The sequence below is a fragment of the Colobus angolensis genome, unplaced genomic scaffold (genome assembly GCF_000951035.1).
Source record: "Colobus angolensis palliatus isolate OR3802 unplaced genomic scaffold, Cang.pa_1.0 Scaffold35, whole genome shotgun sequence".
Taxonomy (NCBI): domain Eukaryota; kingdom Metazoa; phylum Chordata; class Mammalia; order Primates; family Cercopithecidae; genus Colobus; species Colobus angolensis.
In genome coordinates this window covers 9,228,929-9,249,942 of record NW_012116821.1, presented here as the reverse complement: position 1 = coordinate 9,249,942, position 21,014 = coordinate 9,228,929, and the positions used below count along the sequence as shown (strand labels likewise).

The following is a 21,014-nucleotide window of genomic DNA, read 5'->3' as shown; positions in this document are numbered from 1 at the left end:
GATAGTCTCGAACTCCTGACCTCAGGTGATCCACCCACCTCAGCCTCCCAAAGTGCTGGGATTACAGGAGTGAGCCACCGCGGCCAGCCAGAGCAAGATATTATTAAGATAACTTTCTCACAGGGGCCCAAAATAGGCTGATATAAAATAAATGGAATCTATATTTCAACAGCCAGCAGTCCTAAACCTCTTCCTGCCACACTGTTCGTCCCCAGAAGCTGCTGTAAATTCTACCATACACAGCAATTCCCTGAAGGCTTCATTACTAGGGTCTTTAAAAGGGATTCACTCATCTTTTTGCCTCCTGTAGGTGTGCTTCTTGTCAATCCAGGTCAAGAGAAAAGAAAGTAATTTTTTCCCAATCTTTAGCAGTTCACAGAGAATGTGTGGTTTGAACGTTGTTTTATCTTTTAAAAATGTGAAAATAGACAAGATAGTGTGCCTGTGCTCATGACACTGGAGGTCTCCTTGGACAGCTACAGTGAACACTGTAAAACAATATTCCATACAAAAGCAAAAAAAAAAAAAAAAAAAAAAAGCCAGCATTCTGATTGAGAGGATGCACAAAGGAATTAATCCCAAAGGTTTATATACCACTTTCTGCAGACTAAAGGCAGACAGATTCCCTGTTGGTAAGTAATGGATGTACAATGTGGTCTTTTACTTTAAGAAACAAACGTTTTTTTATAAGTCAGGTAACAAAGAAGGATTGGATGACATAAATGAACTGTCTCCAATTTCTAACTACTGTTATCTGGACATGAAAGCTGGATATGGGGACACCTTTTTCTAAAAGCAGAAAACTAATATTCCACAGCAGGGAGTCCAGAAATTGCTAGAGACTAATCATCTCTACTTATCAGGTTATTCTTCCCAAATGTTACAGGCTATATTTTAGAATAACTGTCATTTTTAAAGATTTTCTTTTTAAATCTTTCTTTTTAAATCTTTTTAAAACTTCAAGGAAAACTTCCCCCACAAACTTTTTTTTTTTTTTTGAGACGGAGTCTCCCTCTGTCACCCAGGCTAGAGTGCAGTGGCGTGGTCTCGGCTCGCTGCAAGCTCTGCCTCCTGGGTTTAAGTGATTCTCCTGCGTCAGCCTCCCAAGTAGCTGGGATTACAAGCACCTGCCACCACGCCCGGCTAATTTTTTGTATTTTTAGTAGAGACGGGGTTTCACCATGTTGGCCACCTGGTCTCAAACTCCTGACCTCGTGATCCGCTCGCCTCAGCCTCCCAAAGCGCTGGGATTACAGGCATGAGCCACCACACCCGGCTCCCACAAACTTTTTAGTTGAAAGGATACAGTGAACACTCATTTGCCCTCCACTTAGACTCACCAGTTGCTAACACCTTACCACTTATGTTTTCCCTCTTTCTCTCCATGACCATTTATTATTTGAGAGTAAGTTTTAGAAATCACGATGTTCACCCTTAGATACTTCAGCATTTGTCCCTAAGAACACTGACATTTACTATAATAATTATTTATTTGTCTGACAGAGTCTCCCTCTGTTGCCCAGGCTAGAGTGCAGTGGCACAATCATGGTCCACTGTAGCCTTGAGCTGGACTCAAGAGATTCTCTAGCCTCAGCCTCTTGAATAGCTGGGATTACAGGTACATGCCACCACACCTGGCTACTTTTAAAAGTTTTTAGTAGGGATGGGGATCTTGCTATGTTGCCTGGGCTGGTCTTGAATTCCTGGCCTCAAGCAATCCTCCCACATTGGCCTCCGAAAGTGCTGGGATTACAGGCATGAGCCACCACACCCAGCCCTATAATGTTATTTAAAATACAGTTCAGGCTGGCCATCTCTGAAAAAAACACAAAAACAAAACCAAACAAACAACAACAACAATAAAAACAGTATGGGGATAACAGAAAGAAGGGTCACAAATCAGAAATCTACTATATCTGCTAGCCCTGAAGTTAGAGCAGCCCACTGAGTATTGGTTTGGTAGAAGCAGGCCTTGTGTTGCTGGGCTGTCTAGTTACAGAGCTGGAAAGACAGCAGAATATAAAGGAACAAGGCAGGCCTTTTCTCTGCTATCTTGATCATTCTCTATGAATAAGAGAGCACAAAAGGCATGTGCAAGGAAGTTAATACCATTCAGACATCGAGTGCTTCACTTGGGTACCTATTTTACCATCTCTTTCAACTGGCAAAGCTAATCGACTTTTAGAGGCAAGTGTGGATGTCCAAGGAATTAATTTGCTCATATCCTGTTCCTTTGGTTCACTGGAGAAAAAGGAGTAACAGCAGATGTAGAAGGCTATGGTGTTCAATCTTAAAAAGGAGAGAGGCAAGAAAATACTAGATATACTAGAGAAAGACGAGGAGATACTACTTATATTATCTACATAACAAATCTCTCTGCTCATAGGTCTTAGTTATTTCTTTGCAACCTGTTTTTCTTGCTATGCTGCTCTCTTGGAATCTGGAAGAAACATGAAATTTTAAATCGCACCGTGTGACCAGGAAAAAAAATCTACTCAGGTCTCAGAAAGGCCATGAGTAAGGAAATCAGGCTAACGGTAGAATTTAGTTGCTTCCTCCAGCAGCAAGTTCCTAAGGCAATGGTCATCAACCTTGATGGAGTACTTCAAACTCACCATGTCAAGAACCTAAGTTAAACCAGTCTTTCCACTTAACTTTCCTATTTCTATTAATGGCTTACTTTTTTCTGTTATCCTAGTCCAAAACCCTTGTTTTAGCCCGACTCTCCCTCCCCAGTCCACACCTGTTAGCCTCTCCCTATCAGATCAGTTTCCTAGTCCTACACATTTTCTCTGAAATGAGTTTTACATTTAACCTCCTTATCTTCCCATTCTCATTGCCAACACTCTGATTGGGCTTTTCTCTTGCACTTATCAATGGGTTTTCAAAAACGTATTAATTGATCTCTTTGCTTTTAGTATCTTTTAGTACCTTTCATCCTGTATAATATAGCCAGATTTACCTCCCTCACAGCTCAGACCTTGATAATATCTGGCTCAAAAACTTTAAATGTCTGCTTCATGACTTCATCATCAAGTTGATTTTCCATAGGCAAACATCCCAAAGTCTTTAAAAAATTTAGGTAAAATTTACATAACATAAAATTAATCATTTTAACCATTTAAAAAAGTATAATTCAGGGGCATTTAGCACATTCACAATGTTGTGCAATCATCACCACTAACAAGTTCCGAACATTTTTATTACCCCAGAAGGAAACCTGGACCTATTACACAGTCTCTCCCCCTTCCCCCTTCCCCAATCCCAGGCAACCACCAGTCTTTTTTCTGTCTCTATGGTTTGCCTACTCTGGATGTTTCACATAAATGGAATCATATGATAGGTGGCCTTTTGCATCTGGCTTCTTTCACTTATTATGATTTTTTTTTTTTTTTGAGACAGAGACTCACTCTGTCCCCAGGCTGGAGTGCAGTGGCACGATCTTGGCTCACTGCAACCACTGCAACCTCCGCCTCCCGGGTTCAAGCAATTCTCCTGCCTCAGCCTCCCGAGTAGGTGGGACTACGGGTACCCATTACCACGCCTGGCTAATTTTTGTATTTTTAGTAGAGATGGGGTTTCACCATGTTGACCAGGATGGTCTTGATCTCCTGACCTTGTGATCTGCCCGCCTCAGCCTCCCAAAGTGCTGGGATTACAGGTGTGAGCCACCGCACCTGGCTTATAATATAACGTTTTAAAGGCCCATGAATGTTACAGCATGTATCAATACCTCATTCCTTTCCGTGGCTGAGTAATATTCCATTGTATGGATATACCACATTTTGTTGATCCATTCATCAGTTGATGGACACTGGGTTATTTCTACCCTTTGGATATTGTAAATATTGCTGATCTGAACATTCATGTACATATTTTTATATAAGCCAGTCTTTTAAATATAGTTATTACTATTTCAGAGTAATTCTTCACCTGTCCCTGATACTGCCCTATGTTTTTCACATTTCATCCAAATTAAAACACTTTTTTTTCTTGGATTACACTGCATGCCTGCATATGTATCACTTTTTCACGGTTTCCTTTGCCTAGGAAGCCCCCCATTCTCATCTTTGCTATCAAATCTTCTTTAAGGACTATCTCACATATTATTAATACCGACTTCATAAACCTCTTTCTTGACTTTTCCAACTGAACATCAATTGTCTTTCCTCTATGCTACCCAAGTGGCATGAATTACAGTATTCCTTACATTTATATATTTATGTATTTATCTTATCCCCTCTCTACAAGGCCATAGACAACCTTTAGGCAACTTATTGCTATATCTCCTGTAGTCAAGCACTTTATTTCCTTAAGTGCAACAGAAGTCTTAAGAAATATTTTACTTGGCCGGGCGCGGTGGCTCAAGCCTGTAATCCCAGCACTTAGGGAGGCCGAGACGGGCGGATCACGAGGTCAGGAGATCGAGACCATCCTGGCTAACACGGTGAAACCCTGTCTCTACTAAAAATACAAAAAAACTAGCCGGGCGAGGTGGCGGGCGCCTGTAGTCCCAGCTACTCGGGAGGCTGAGGCAGGAGAATGGCGTGAACCTGGGAGGCGGAGCTTGCAGTGAGCTGAGATCCGGCCACTGCACTCCAGCCCGGGTGACAGAGCAAGACTCCGTCTCAAAAAAAAAAAAAAAAAAAAAAAAGAAATATTTTATTTTAGGAGATATCTAGAGCCATTTCATAGTATTTGTGGTCATGCATATAGTCCTTTGAAATGCCTACACTGTATGCCTTCTATGATAGAGGATGATATTAATATTATTCCTCTTGAAACCACTAAAAATGTCTTAAAGAACTAGAAGAGTATCACACGTGGTATTAATGAAGAATCTGCATGTGCATTTTCTCTTTTGTTTAAGAATATGCATGTGTTATTTTCACACACACCAGTCTTACCTAGCAGTTTTTGTTTTACTTTCTGAATAAGGAATAATAGTAAGCTATCTAGGGACAAGTGAGTTACAGCTTAGCAATGGTAATTTGTAGTACACTTAAGGTATTTTATGGCTGGTTATGACAGTGTCAGAATGTCACAAGCCCAAGTGACATTTCAGTACTATTAGGAATAGCCAAGAAAATCTAACCATAATTCTTATTTCTTCAGGTGACTTATAATGGTAGCAGAAAACTAGAAGGATCATTAAAAATAAAGCTTGCTGACCTGCAATAGCCCCTGGACTCCCTGAGAGAGTCAGAGCTCTGTGGTGCTCTGAAGGATTCTACTTTCTTTTCTTAGGAATCAAAATAAGATAACTGAGTAATGACTTCACCTCCCCAGGGTGAATAACCCATTCACTAACAGTATTTTTTCCTGATCATTATTTTTCAGCAGTTACAAATTTAAATTTAAAATTAAGGCAGGGAGAGAGCTGTAGAATTTAGTATGGAGAAAAAGCTCAGCAAATGTTTTTCAGCTGTTTCTGGTCTTAACTGCCTTTTGTAAAAGAGTGTGGTTGTGTGCATGTGTGTCAACATGCACATGCATCCATAGGCCTATAGTTGTGATGGAAGAGGGCCAGTTAATCCTAAGATTTTTCAGGAGAAAGGAGTTGCTGGAGAAGAGGTGGTACAGCCTGATAAGGAAAATTCCAGAGGTGCTCTTGCTCCTAGCTTCACAATGGTGCTGAACGGGTACTGGGAGTATGTCACCTCCCGGCTTCCTTGTCTAGTCAGTAATTCTCACTCTTTCCAAGCAGGAAATCAAAAGGGCAGATAAGACACAAACAGGCCTGGGCAGAGTAAAGAAGTAATTTTAAATGTGGTAATAAAAAAATCACAGGTGACTTCCATCATTGAGAGCAAGATTTCTCTATTTCTCAGTGTTAAAACTTGTATAAGTTTCTTTTTTTTTTTGAGAGAGAGTCTCACTCTGTCACCCAGGCTGGAGTGCACTGGTGCAGACTTGGCTCACTGCAACCTCTGCCTCCTGGGCTCAAGTGATTCTCCTGTCTCAGCCTCCTGAGTAGCTGGGATTATAGGCATGCACCACCATGCCCCGCTATTTTTTATATTTTTAGTAGAGAACAGGTTTCACCATGTTGGACAGGCTGGTCTGGAACTGCTGACCTCAAGTGATCCTCCCAAAGTGCTGGGATTACAGGCGAGAGCCACCATTCGCAGCCTGTTTCTAATAGAGATAAATATTTTTCTTATAACGCATCTCGTCTAAGAGACCTATTTCTTAGATTTATTTGAGAGCTGAAAGGGACTTTGGAAAAGATCTCGTTTAAGGCCATCAATTTACAGAAAAGAATAATGAGGATATGAGAGAATGTGATTAAGTTTACATAGATGCTAGCAGAGTCCAAATTAGAATCTAGACCAGGACTATCCAATCTTTTTGCTTCCCTGGACCACACTGGAAGAAGAATTGTCTTGGGCCACACACAAAACACATAAACACTAATGGTAGCTGAGAGCTAAAAAAAAAAAAAAATCGCAAAAAAACCTTCATAATGTTTTAAAAAAGTTTACGAATTTGTGTTGGGCCACTTTCAAAGCTGTTCTGGGCTGCATGCGGCCCACAAGGGCTGGACAATCTTGATCTAGACCTTCCAAATCCTGGTCTTCTGTGAGCCATTTCTGTTATACCAACTTAACTGTATTTAACAAAACTGGTCTGCCACCAGTTTCACCCTGCAAGACCACACTCACTTTTTGACAAATATTAATTGGGTAATTACTCCAAGTAAGCCACTGCGGCAGGTACTATGGGTAATTCAAAGATGAATTTGCTAGTATTGTTAAGGATCTTGCAATCAAATTCAAAACTGAAGGAGAGGACTGTGGGGGAGGGAAGGAAAGGATCACAAAGATATCCAGGAGGGTAAACAACATGAAAAAAAACAGAAAGAGAACTAATTTCAGGATTAATAAGCAACCTCCTTGAGATTTAGGGTGGAATGTCCCTCCTAGGTGTTATGCAAATTGTGTTTCCTATCTCTGACCAGGAGGCAACAAGATCATTATCTTATAAAGCTTTAAATAAACATGAACATTACAATTTAGAAGATTAAAAATAAACTCAGTAAAGTGTCTTTTGTGCGTGTGTGTGTGTGTGTGTGTGTGTGTGTGAGACAGAGTCTCCCTCTGCTGCCCAGGATAGAGTGCAGTGGTACGATCGGCTCACTGCAACCTCCGCCTCCAGGGTTCAAGCAATTCTCAGACCTCAGCCTCCTGAGTAGCTGGGATTACAGGCCCGGGCCACCATGCCCGGCTAATTTTTGTATTTTTAATAGAGATGGGGTTTTGCCATGTTGGCCGGGCTGGTCTCAAACTCCTGACCTCAAGTGATCTGTCCACCTTGACTTCCCAAAGTGCTGAGATTACAGGCATGAGCCACTATGCCCAGCCATAATTTTTATTTTTTAAAACTTGTTAATTGGCTGGGCGCGGTGGCTCAAGCCTGTAATCCCAGTACTTTGGGAGGCCGAGATGGGTGGATCACGAGGTCAGGAGATCGAGACCATCCTGGCTAACACGGTGAAACCCCGTCTCTACTAAAAAAATACAAGAAAACTAGCCAGGCGATGTGGCGGGCGCCTGTAGTCCCAGTTACTCGGGAGGCTGAGGCAGGAGAATGGCGTAAACCCGGGAGGCGGAGCTTGCAGTGAGCCGAGATCGCGCCACTGTACTCCAGCCCGGGCGACAGAGCAAGACTCCGTCTCAAAAAAAAAAAAAAAAAAAAAAAAGACAGTCTCACTGTGTCGCTCAGGCTGGAGTGAAGTGGCTCAATCTTGCCTCACTGCAACCTCTTCCTCCCATGTTCAAGTGATTCTTGTGCCTCAGCCACCTGAGAAGCTGGGATTACACACGTGCACCACCACACCCAGCTACTTTTTGTATTTTCAGTAGAGACAGGGTTTTACCATGTTGGCCAGGCTGGTCTTGACTTTCTGACCTCAAGTGATCCACCCACCTTGGCCTCACAAAGTGCTCAGATTACTGGGATTACAGACATGAGCCATCACACCTGGCCTGTGACTCCTTTTTTTTTTTTTTTTTTGAGATGGAGTTTAGCTCTTGTTTCTCAGTCTAGAGTGCAATGGTGCAATCTCGCTCACTCCAGCCTCTGCCTTATAGGTGTGCACCACCACGCCTGGCTAATTTTTGTATTTTTAGTAGAGACAGCATTTCACCACATTGGCCAGTCTGGTCTCGAACTCCTGACCTCAGGTGATCCACCTGCCTTGGCCTTCCAGAGTGTTGGGATTATAGGTGTGAGCCACTGTGCCTGGCCTGGCTGTGACTCTTAATAGATACAAGGTTTCCTGAAAGAGTCCTTAGTTTTCTTTCTTTTTTTCTCTTTTTAAGACATCAATTTTTTGGTCCAATTTTCTGGGAGATTTTTTCATTTGTATCTTCCATTCTTCTGATTAAAAAATTCTGCAATCATATTTTTATACTTTATAATTCTAATTTTTATTCTTGAATTGTCCTTTTTAATGTATCATCTATTATTATACCATGGATTTAATATCCTTCCTTGTCAAGTATATTGATTATAGTGCTTTGAAAAACATCTGCCTTTGCTTGCATTGTCTCTATTTCCTCTAAGTTCTCTTTTTATCAGTTTGTTTTTGACTTGCTGTTTCGTGGAAGCAGCTTTTCTCAAATGCCCAGTGGTCCTCTTTTCCTATTCTGCTTCAGAGTAAGGCAGCGGATATTCTGGGCACTTAGATCCTCTGAAGCTTGTCAAATGGTGGGTCTTGCTGTGGAGGACTGCTCAGGGATATGGCATGTTTACTGAGGAGACCCCAAATATCCACGTCTGCAGGGCTTTTCTCCTGAGTTTGACGGTTTTTTCAGAAAGAAATCCTCAGTTTTCTACTTGGTGAATATGAGGAATTTTAAGCATTTTGAGAATCAATAAGGGTTGGGAGAAAGGAAATCGTCTTTCAGAATGCAGATACTCAGGCTCTCAGCCTTTTTTTTTTTTTAATTTCAAAAACTTTAATTTTGTAGAGATGAGGTCTCACTATATTGCTGGTCTTGAACTCAAGAGCTCAAGTGATCCTCCCGCCTTGGCATTTTAAAGTGCTGGGATTATAGGCATGAGCCACTGCGCCCACCCATCCTCTCTCCTTTAAGGATGGTGGCTACCCCCACCCTCAGCTGTGCCTGGTTTCTCTGTCCAGAGCCTCAGATTAACCCAACCAATTACAGCCACGAAGTTAAATAAATTCCAAGAGGCTTTGGCTAAAAAGACAAGAAGTTTTGCACTAGAGTTTCTGAATTAAAAGAAAATCAAAAAAGTTCCCTCTCATCTGCCAAAATGAGAAATTTACCCAATTCAAGCCCCTTTACCCCTCCCACTTTGCCATGCTTTTTTTTTTCCCCCCCTTTGATAATGCCTCAGTACAAGTATTCAGGGTCCAAGTTTGTTTTAAAATAACCCAATGAGCTGACAGACGGAGCTCCTGGAATTCTGCAGCTTGTGCGAGAGTCCACAGATGGGAAATTGCAGTCAGTTATAGGGTGGTGCTATTACCATAGCCCAATTTTTGAAAGCCTTTAGAAAAAAAAAGTCATCTGAGTTAATTAGCATTCACCACAGGCACTAGTTTTGTGTTGCAGTATTCTAAGAACTCAGATAATAGAAAAATTCAGTACTGCAATCTCTGACTTTAATATTTTATCTCTTAAAAATGAAGATTACAAAGAAAGAATTTTACCTGTTACATGAATATGCCTAAGGCTCATCTATAGCCTTATATCAGCAAGAAATACCAATTATGTTCTAAAATCCACTAATTACTAATGGTACCTAAAACAGGAGTAATTTCATTTTACCTCTCCGATCTGTTTAATCCACAAATCTCTTCCAAGAAATTCCTGATGTAAGACTACAGGAGCTGAGTTTAGATTAAAAGTCATGGAGTCACTGGTCTTTTCTTTAATAAAAGGCTGGACATCAGAATTTATCTACAAGAAGCAGTTAAATGAGTAAATTAGTGAAATGTATATACATTAGTATGTTTTAGTTATATTCAGAAAGTACCAGTTAATGCAGTAAATTATGAAGTTTAAGGAATGCAGTTTTTAGATATACTTTAATAAAATAATATTTCAGGCTGGGTGCAGTGGCTCAAGCCTGTTATCTCAGCACTTTGGGAGGCTGGGGTGGGTGGATCACTTGAGGTCAGGAGTTCGAGACCAGCCTGGTCAAAATGGTGAAGCCCCACCTCTACTAAAAAAACAAAAATTAGCCGGGTGTGGTGGCACACACATTCCAGCTACTTGGGAGGCTGAATGAAGCAGGAGAATTGCTTGAACCTGGGAGACAGAGGTTGCAATGAGCCGAGATCATGCCATTGCACTCCAGCCTGGGCGAGAGCGAAACTCCATCTCAAAAAAAAAAAAAAAGAAAAAAAAGGATATTTCAGATGATTAACAATAACCTGTAAAATTCTCCAGAATCATTCCCTAACACATTCTATTTTTAGTGGGTGGCAGTCTTTATTTTACTTTTTAAGTTAAAGGAAAATATTTAGATAAAGATTTAATAGAATTGCTTAATAAACTGATATAAGATTAAATAAAATATGCAAAAAGCTCATCTGGAGATATTATATATGTATATATTCCCTTCCTTATGAACTATTTAAGTAACATCTGAAAAGTATATATTAAATTAAATTTAAAATTATATATATAGAGAGAGGTAATAACACAGCAGCTAATTTTGGGATATTTTAGATTTCATATGCCCATTCAAATAATTAGTTATTAAAATTAAAGCTTTCAATTTTATTCACTATATTTCTGAATATTATTAACTTCTCATAACATGTTTTATATAAAGAGCTATAAGGGGCCAGGCGTGCTGGCTCACGCCTGTAATCCCAGCACTTTGGGAGGCCAAGGCAAGCAGATCACGAAGTCAGGAATTCCAGACCAGCCTGACCAACATGGTGAAACCTTGTCTCTACTAAAAATAAAAAAATTAGCCAGGCGTGGTGGTGTGTGCCTGTAATCCCATCTACTCGGAGACTGAGGCAGGAGAATTGCTTGAATCCGGGAGGCAGAGGTTGTACTGCAGTGAGCTGAGATTGCACCACTGCACTCCAGCCTGGGTGACAGTGCGAGACTCCGTCTCAAAAAAAAAAAAAAAAAAAAAAGCTATAAGGGAACTGTAATAAAAATGACAAATATTCTTCCATTATGTGAATATATTCCAGTCTGCAAATATGTTATTTAATAATATGTAAGAGTTCTCTCAAGAACCCTTTCAGGTGGTAAGAAAAGACAAACATCACAAAACTGGTTCAAGTAAGCTGTGGCTTTCTGTAAGAAATGCACAATACTTACCAATTATACTGTTTACATTACATAACAATCATCCAGGGCTGACAGATTTGAACCACACAATAAGCATTTTTGAAATATAAAAGCAGCTTATTAAATAGCAAAAGCTTTCTTGTGTATCGTTGTAGCTATTTAAGTACTGAAAAAAGATAAAGGGTGTGCAAAATACCTTATGACTCATGGCCATGTGCTTCCCATACTGAAATGCCATATCCTGAACCTCAGCATCATGCTTTGCTAATTCCATTGCAGCTTGGCAGCTCTTTGCTAGTAAGGCACCATGGGAGAGAAAAGTCTGCTCCTTCCAAGTCGATATTCCAATATCATCTGTGATATAACTTTCCTAAAAATGTAACAAAAGCCAAGATAAAAAAGACTTTAGGAGTAATTTAATTGTTTCTGTTTTTGAAGAACAAAAAAGTTAAGAAATGAACTATTCAAAAACACTCAAGCTATTGGAACAAGATAGATGCCTAACCTCAGCTCTACCTACAAAGAATGTGGAGGGGAAACTGCTTTTTTACGGTAATAGGGGGAAAGTTAAAGAAATGTTAAAGCAAATTTTATTCTAAGCTAGGGAATTTCTATTACAGGATAAGGGAAAAAGTAGAAAGACTTCAAACTCACTCCCTTCTATAGTCATATCAGTTCTTAAGTGCTGGTATTAAGCACAAGAAGCCCATTGCATTTAATTTATGTGAAAATGTCAAGGGCATATGGAAGGAACTACATTTTCTTAGAAATAATTAAATAGAAAAATAAGGCTGGGCGTGGTGGTTCATGTCTGTCCAAGCGCTTTGGGAGGCCAAAGCAGGAGGACTGCTTGAGGCCAGGAGTTCGAGACCAGCCTGTGCAACATAGCAAGACTCTACAAAAAACAGAAAAAAAAGCCAGACAAAGTGATGTGCCCTTGTAATCCTGACTACTCAGGAGGCTGAGGCAGGAAGATCACTTGAGCCCAGTTCAAGATTATAAGTAAGCTATGATTGCACCACTGCACTACAGCCAGGATGACAGAACAAGACCCTGTCTGTCTGTCTGTCTCTTTCTCTCCTTCTCTTTTTATTTGAGACAGGGTCTTGTTCTGTCACCCAAGCTGGAGTGTAGTGGCATGATCATGGCTCACTGCAGCCTTGACCTCCCTGGCTCAAGCGATCCTTCCATCTCAGCCTCCCAAGTAGCTGGGACCACAGGCATGCAACACCACTCCCAGTTAATTTTTTGTACTTTTTATAGACACAGAGTTTCTCTATGTTGCCCAGGCTGGTCTTGAACTCCTGAGCTCAAGTGATCTGCCTGCCTTGACCTCCCAAAGTGCTGGGATTACAGGCATGAGCCACTGTGCCAAGCCTACCCTGTATCTTAAAAAAAGAAAAAGGGTGGGTGTGGTGGCTCACGCCTGTAATCCCAGCACTTTGGGAGGCCAAGGTGGGTGCATCACGAGGTCAGGAGTTCAAGACTAGCCTAGTCAACATGGTGAAACCCTGTCTCTACTAAAAATACAAAAACTAGCCAGGCATCCTGGCAGGTGCCTGTAATCCCAGCTACTTGAGAGGCTGAGGCAGAAGAATCACTTGAACCCAGGCAGGAGGTTGCAGTGAGCTGAGATCGCACCACTGCATTCCATCCTGGGCAAAAGAGCAAGACTCTGTCTCAAAATAAAGAAACAAAGCAAAAGAAAGAAAAATCAGAGCAGGTGTAATCTCTTATAATGCAGGATGATTATTATAGTGTTCATGAAAGTTTATTCTCATAAGAAACAAGGTGTAAAAGAGGATATAATGTATAAATAAATATATACACATCTACCACCTCTAAACCAGTGCTGTCCAACAGAAGTATAATGTGAACCACATGTGCGATGTAAAATTTTCTAGTGGCTACATAAAAAAAGTGGAAACAGGTGAAATTAATCTTAATGACATATCTATCCCAATATATCCAAATATCATTTTAAACATATAATCAATATAAAAATTATTACTGAGCTATTTTATACTCTTTTTTTATACTAAGTTTTCAAAATCACTGTGCATTTTACACTTACAACACCTCACTAGCCACAATTTAAGTGCTCAGCATTGGACAGTATGGCTCTGAGGAAAGGAATGCTGAAGCAAACATGTAAAACAATGTTCATTTTATGGCATTTATTTGAAACATCAAACTAACTGGAACCTAGCCAGAAGGATTAATTAACTCAAACACTTTTCTTCCTGCTCTTGATCCTATAACCCTTTCTCTTTTCACAATTGCTTGGAGACAAAATAAAAAATATTAAGGAAAAAAGTGGTCATCAAAAGGTCAGCTGAAATAGAGCCCCCTCCTCTTCTGCCATGTTGAGGGGAATCTTCAGTCCACTGGTCAAATCAAATTATCAGCTTAATTTCATGCAATGTTTTTGAGATGGGGTCTTCCTATGTTGCCCAAGCTGGTCTCAAACTCCTGAACTCAAGCAATCCTCCGACCTCAGCCTTCCAAGTAACTGGGATCACAGGTGTGTGCCACCATGCCCAACATCACCTTAATTTTATTAAATATTGGAATAACAAAAAAAAAATTCCACTTACGGCACTGGCTGCAAATATACAACACAGTATTGGGTAATGACAGAAAAGCCACACAGGAGAGAAACAGTGCATAATGTTAAGACCTTCTTTACAAAACATTAGCTATAAATTGTAACATACTTAATTTTATAAATCTGAGAATATATTTTAAAATGTGACTATATATATTAATAAACCTAAGGAAAACCACATTATCTCTCCATATATACTGCAGAAGTATTTGACAAAATTCAACTCCTATTCTTGATAAGAAAAAATGTCCTGAATCAAACAGGAAGAGCTGGGTGCAGTGGCTCACACCTGTAATCGTAGTAACTCAGAGGCTGAAGTGGGAGGATCACTTGAACCCAGGAGTTCAAGACTGCAGTGGGCCATAATCATGCCACTGCTCTACAGCCTGGATGACACAGTGAGAACCCTAACTCTAAAAAATAAAAAAATAGCAACTGATATATATTTCTTTAATGTGATGGGGTGTGTGTGTATCAGCCCAAAAGTCAGCAAATATTTTATGGGGAAACATGAGCCTTTCTCACTAATGTCAGGAGTAAGACAGAGATGCACACACCACCACTGATATTTACAATGTAATAGAAGAGACAAGAGAAAGGTAGATGCATATAAATTAGAAAAGATGAGTTTAACTCTTACTGTTTGAAGGCAATATAACTGCATATTGGGAAAATCAAGAGACTCAACTATAAAACTACTACAAACAAGAAGATAATTCAGTAAGGTAGCAGTGTCTAAAATTAATAATTTATAATTAACATAATAAATTGTATTAACCATAGCTTTCATACATAAAAACTAATCAGTAAGTATTATAATCAGCAAGTGTTATAAATAGGGTCTTTTCTTTCATTATGAATACAAAAATAAAGATTAAAAAACTGGGAATAAGGCCAGGAATGGTGGCCCATACCTGTAATTCCAGCACTTTGGGAGGCAGAGGTGGGCAGACTACTTGAGTTTAGAAGTTAGAGACCAGCCTGAGCAACATGGTAAAATCCTGTCTCTACCAAAAATACAAAAATTAGTTGGGTGTGGTGTCTTGGCACCTGTAGTCCCAGCTACCTGGGAGGCTGAGGCAGGAGAATCACGTGAGCCTGGGAAGCAGAGACTGCAGTGAGCTGAGATTGCTCCACTGCACTCCAGCCTGGGCAACAAAGGGAGACCCTGTCAAAAAAAACAAAAAACAAACAAGCAAACAAAAAAAACAAAAAAGAAAAAAACCTAGGAATAAGGTCAGGTGAGGTGACTCATGCCTGTAATCCCAGTACTTTGGGAGGGTGAGGGGGGTGGATGGGTGGATCACCTGAGGTCAAGAGTTCAAGACCAGTCTGACTAACATGGTGAAACCCTGTCTCTACTAAAAATACAAAAATTAGCCGGGCAAGGTGAAGTACTCCTGTAGTACCAGCTACCTGGGAGGCTGAGGCGGGAGGATCACTTGAACCAGGGAGGCAGAGGTTGCAGTGAGCTGAGATCGCACCACTGCACTCTAGCCTGGGCAACAGAGCCAGACTCCATCTCAAAGAAAACCAGAAAAAAAAAAAAAAAAACACCAAAAACCAAAAACCAAAACCTGGGAATACGCTTAGAAATGTGCAAAACTGAATGAAGAAAATGTAAAATACTACTGCAGGAACAAAGATAACTTGAATGTATATAAAGACATATCATGTTCAAAGATAGTAAGATCCAACCTCCTAAGTTACTCCAATAAAACTAACAATACCTTTTCCCCCTGACACTGGGCAAACTGAAGTTCATATGGGAAAAATAAACAAAGAAGAGCAGCCAGGAAAATCTTGAAAAAGAAGAGCAATGTATGTGTGTGTGTTGCAGGAGGGGTGGAGAGGGAGAGCAAATTTTGTCTAAGCCTTACCAGATACTATAACATCCTGTAAAATCTCAGAAATTTAAAAAATATGTACTTTTTAGGTAGAGAGACAGACTAGGGAACAAAATAGAAAGTCCAGAAAGCAACCAAACTATATATAGGGATTTGCTATATTTTAGGAAGAAGTTGAACTTTTCAGTAAATGGTGCTGGTACAACTAAATAGCTATCTGGAAAAAATAAAATCTGAGCTGCATTTGGTACCATTTACCAGGATAAACTCTAAATGGCAAAAACAGCAAAACAACCACAAAACCACAGGCAATGTTAGGAGACACAGGACAATGAGGAAAACAACTTATATTTCCTATCACAGATATGCTCACCGTTTCTGCAAATATGTCTATATCCTAATCCCTGGAAGCTGTGAATGTTACCTTACATGGCAAAAGGGACTCTGCAGATGTAATTAAATTCAGGATTCTGAAATGAGGGGATTACTCTGGTTTAACTGGATGGGCTCAATGTAATCGCAGCAGTCCTTATAAAAGGGGGTCAAAGTCAGAGTTATAAAAGGTAATTTAATGACAGGAGAGAGAAATTTGAAGATGAGAGATGGGGCCATGAGCCAAGGAATGAACATGGAAATTAGAGAAAGCAAGGAAATAGATTTTCCCCAGAACTCCAGGAAGAATACAAGTCTGTAAACATCTTGATTTAGTGACTTCTGACCAATAAAAAAAAAATTCCCAGTTTCCCTCTTCGTGATGGTAAGGCTGTGACCAAATAGGCTTCTCAAATATGGCTGGTGGAAGTGGAAACTAGCTGGAAACTCCACAGTCTCTATCAAAATTATAAGTGAATTTGCCCTGTGACTCAGGAATCCCATGTCCAGGAATTAATCCTACAGATAAACCTACATACATGTGAAATGAAATATGCACAAGGTGTGAAAGTTGATTGTAGAAATTGGGTCAATCTTGTCACACCTGACTAAAACAGAGTTGAGAAGTCACAGGAGGAAAAAGGACTTAGAACACAACATTGCTCCAAAACTGTAAGTCTCTGCAAGCCTGGCTGCTCAAGCTGCCTGCTATAATCTGAAATCAGTTTTATTTAATAGTCGCAGAAATAACTTGCTGCAACTCTAAGACTAATTTTACCCACCACTATCACTCACTAATCAAAATCTGCCAACTCCCCAGAACCTTACTAGTGTTGATGAACTTTCTCAAAGAGCAATATGTAACATTTCTCCTTTTTATAAAACCTCCAACCTTCTCTTTGTTCTTCAGACATACTAAAGACCATTTGGTCTGTGTGTACAGCCTGAATTGCAATTCTCTCCTCAAGTAAACTGTTAAATTTAGAGATCTGGCTCTCTCTATATTTTATTTGACTTTGACAAAGGTTACAGTCTATTGCTCACCCAGCTGCCAGGGTGACCCTTCAAAAATATAAACCAGAACTACAATGGCCTCCAGCTGTTTCAAACACTCTAGGCATCACCTCCTGAAGGCCTCTGTATTTGCTGTTCCGCAGATACACTCTCTAGGTGTTTGCCTGGCTAGATTTCTCCTTGCTTTTGGGTGTGCACTCAAACTTCAACTCATCTTTAATAGTCTACCTCCCTCCCTCATTATTTCCTATATCTTTACCTTGCTTTAAACCTTTCTTCCTTGATACTACTGGACCACTCATATACTTATTTATTAAAGGATTTACTGTCTGTCTCCTTTACCAGACTATAAGCTCCATGAAAGCAAGGACTTGGTTTGGCCTCTGCTGCACAATCAGCATCTAATATAGTATCTTAGGTGGGTAATAAATATTAGTTGAATTTTTTTGTGTGTCTTTTGGTATCTCTCTCCCTCTTTTGTACCTTCCTCTATCTTTCCTAACTTGGTCAGAATAAAGAACTGGAATAATTCTCCTTTAGGCTGGCTGCGGTAGCTCACACCTATAATCCCAGCACTTTGGGAGGCCAAGGCAGCCAGATCAGCTGAGGTCAGGAGTTTGAGACCAGCCTGGCCAACATGGTGAAACCCTGTCTCTACTAAAAATGCAAACATTAGCTGGGCGTGGTGGCAGGTGACTGTAATCCCAGCTATTCAGGAGGCTGAGGCAGGAGAATCACTTGAACCCAGGAGGCGGAGGTTGCAGTGAGCCGACATCATGCCACTGCACTCCAGCCTGGGGGACAAGAGCGAAACTCTGTCTCAAAATAAATAAATAAATGAATAAATAAAAAAATAAAAATAAAAACAAAAACTAATTAAAAGAAAAATTCTCCTTTAATGCCTCTCTACCGCTCATAGAATCAAGAAAAACTCTAGAGCATAGCATTCAAGGCATTCCCTTTTATAGTACCAAGCAATACTTCTAGTCTCATCTCCTACACAAAATATCCCCTTTGAGGCCTGCATTTAACACACGGGGAAGTTGCTGTTTCTTGAATAAAATATGTATTTTTTCACTTGTGTGAATGTATTTTATTTATTTATTTTTGTGATGGAATCTCGCTCTGTCACCCAGGCTGGAGTGCAGTGGCACAATCTCGGCTCACTGCAAACTCCGCCTCCCAGGTTCAAGCAATTCTCCTGCCTCAGTCTCCCGAGTAGCTGGGACTACAGGTGCACACCACTACACCTGGCTAATTTTTGTATTTTTAGTAGAGACGAGTTTCGCTTAGTAGAGACGAGTTTCACTATGTTGGCCAGGGTGATCTCAAACTCCTGACCTGAGGTGATCCACCTGCCTTGGCCTCTCAAAGTGCTGGGATTACAGGCATGAGCCATTGCGCCTGGCCTACTTGTGTGAACTTTAATTCAAATATCACTTCTTTGAGGAGCACTCTCAAATACTACCACAAATCTTTTCCTCTTTTTTTTTTTTTTTTTTTGGGACGGAGTCTTGCTCTGTTTTTTTTTTTTTTTTTTTGAGACGGAGTCTTGCTCTGTCGCCCAGGCTGGAGTGCAGAGGCCGGATCTCAGCTCACTGCAAGCTCCGCCTTCCAGGTTTATGCCATTCTCCTGTCTCAGCCTCCCGAGTAGCTGGGACTACAGGTGCCCACCACCTCGCCCGGCTAGTTTTTTGTATTTTTCTTAGTAGAGACGGGGTTTCACTGGGTTAGCCAGGATGGTCTCGATCTTCTGACCTCGTGATCCGCCCGTCTCGGCCTCCCAAAGTGCTGGGATTACAGGCTTGAGCCACCGCGCCCGGCCTCTTTTCCTCTTTAGACTAATATTATCTTATTTATATTATGATACAGCAGTTAATTCTCTCTGCACTGTATGATTTCTTATGTATTTGTTTCCTTGAAGGTTAGATCTGGTACTAGTCACTTTTATATTTTTTAATCACTTAGGCCATATTGAAGTTTCAACAAGTATTTGCTAAATGAATAGTACCTGTTTATCTGTTGCATTATTAAGTAGATGTATGCATGTGTTTTAAATTTTAAAAGCTAATGGGTAGATATGGACATATAATGACATGCTATTCAGCAATAAAAAGGAATTACTGACACATGCTATGCCATGGATGAACTTCGAAAACATTATGCTAAGTAGAAGAAGCCAGACACAAGAGACCACATATTTTGTATAATTCCATCGATGTGAAATAAAGATTAGTGATTGCCTGGGGCTGGGGGTGGGAACTGTAAATGGGCATGAGGGACCTTATAGGGGGGTGTGTGAAAATGTTCTAAAAATGATTTATAGTGATGACTGCATCACTTGATAAAAGTTACTAAAAATCAGTGAATCATAGGCTTGAAATGGGTGAATTTTATGACATAAAATATACCTCAATAAAGCTGTTAAGAAAGAAAAAAGCTAATGAGCATAATATTTTACATTTCTTGGTCTCAAATTTAAATTAACATTTAAAAAAATTTACAACTTTCAATTAACTGTGGTTTGCATATCATCCTCATTTATTTTTGCAAGAAAACTCATTTATTAAGGTTCTGTTATGGTTCAGGCTTTCTGCAAAGCAATACAGATATCAAGATTAATAAATAGCCTGTCCTCAAGAAGCTCACAGTCCAGGGATAGAATGTATATATATCATTATATAGATATAACTATATAGATACAGATATCTATATATAGAATGTACAGATAATTCTATTTCAGAATAATTGCAATATCTCTAAAATCAAAGATTCAGTTTTGTTCATTACATATTTCTTACTGTGATTAAGACTTTTTATTATTCATCATTTCTTTTTTTTTTTTTTGAGATGGAGTCTCGGTCTGTCGCCCGGGCTGGAGTGCAGTGACCAGATCTCAGCTCACTGCAAACTCCGCCTCCCGGGTTCACGCCATTCTCCTGCCTCAGCCTCCCCTGCAGCTGGGACTACAGGCGCCCGCCACCTCGCCGGCTAGTTTTTTGTATTTTTTTTTTAGTAGAGATGGGGTTTCACCATCTTAGCCAGGATAGTCTCGATCTCCTGACCTCGTGATCCGCCCGTCTCGGCCTCCCAAAGTGCTGGGATTACAGGCTTGAGCCACCGCGCCCAGCCTATTCATCATTTCTACATTTTAAATTATTCAAGTAATACACGATCACTGAAAAAAAATTAGAAAATTCAGTTAACCAAGAAACAATTTATAGTCCCCTGAAATCTACTACCATAAGTTAATTGGACCACAAATTAACTGTTCCTAAGTTAATCAGACATTATATTCCCTAAACATTATTACCTTTTATGAATTTGGTTACTACTGAAACAAAATTTCTCCATTCATTTCCATCAACTTGCCATGTATATACTAAGAGAGCATGCTCTATTATAAAGGAAACGTTAATATAAATTGTAAAATGTCAAGAAACTAGTATGATAACCACATCCAAACCAGTACCTTCAGATACCAGATATACAGAATTGTGAAATGAATGCATGTAGTCAGAGTAAATGAGATTTAGATATAACGATATCAGGCTGGCATGGGGGCTCACGCCTGTAATCCCAGCACCACTTTGGGAGGCCGAGGAGGGTGGATCACGAGGTCAGGAGACCATCCTGGCAAGGTCTCGGTGAAACCCTGTCTCTACTAAAAATACAAAAAATTAGCTGGGCGTGGTGGTGGGCGCCTGTAGTCCCAGCTACTCAGAGGCTTGAGGCAGGAGAATGGCTTGAACCAGGGAGGCAGAGGTTGCAGTGAGCTGAGATCGCGCCACTGCACTCTAGCCTGGGCAACAGAGCCAGACTCCATCTCAAAGAAAACCAGAAAAAAAAAAAAAAAAACACCAAAAACCAAAAACCAAAACC

General features: G+C 40.2%; 1 protein-coding gene across 1 annotated transcript in view; it reads right to left on the bottom strand.

The window, feature by feature from the left end:
* Positions 1-21,014, bottom strand: part of PDSS2 (prenyl (decaprenyl) diphosphate synthase, subunit 2) — a 329,615-nt gene that overhangs the window by 60,377 nt on the left and 248,224 nt on the right. The window contains exons 5-6 of the mRNA XM_011952844.1: positions 11,488-11,661; positions 9,804-9,935 (exon numbers count right to left, since the gene is read on the bottom strand). Coding sequence (XP_011808234.1) covers positions 9,804-9,935; positions 11,488-11,661 — 306 coding nt within the window. The remainder of the gene's footprint in view (positions 1-9,803; positions 9,936-11,487; positions 11,662-21,014) is intronic.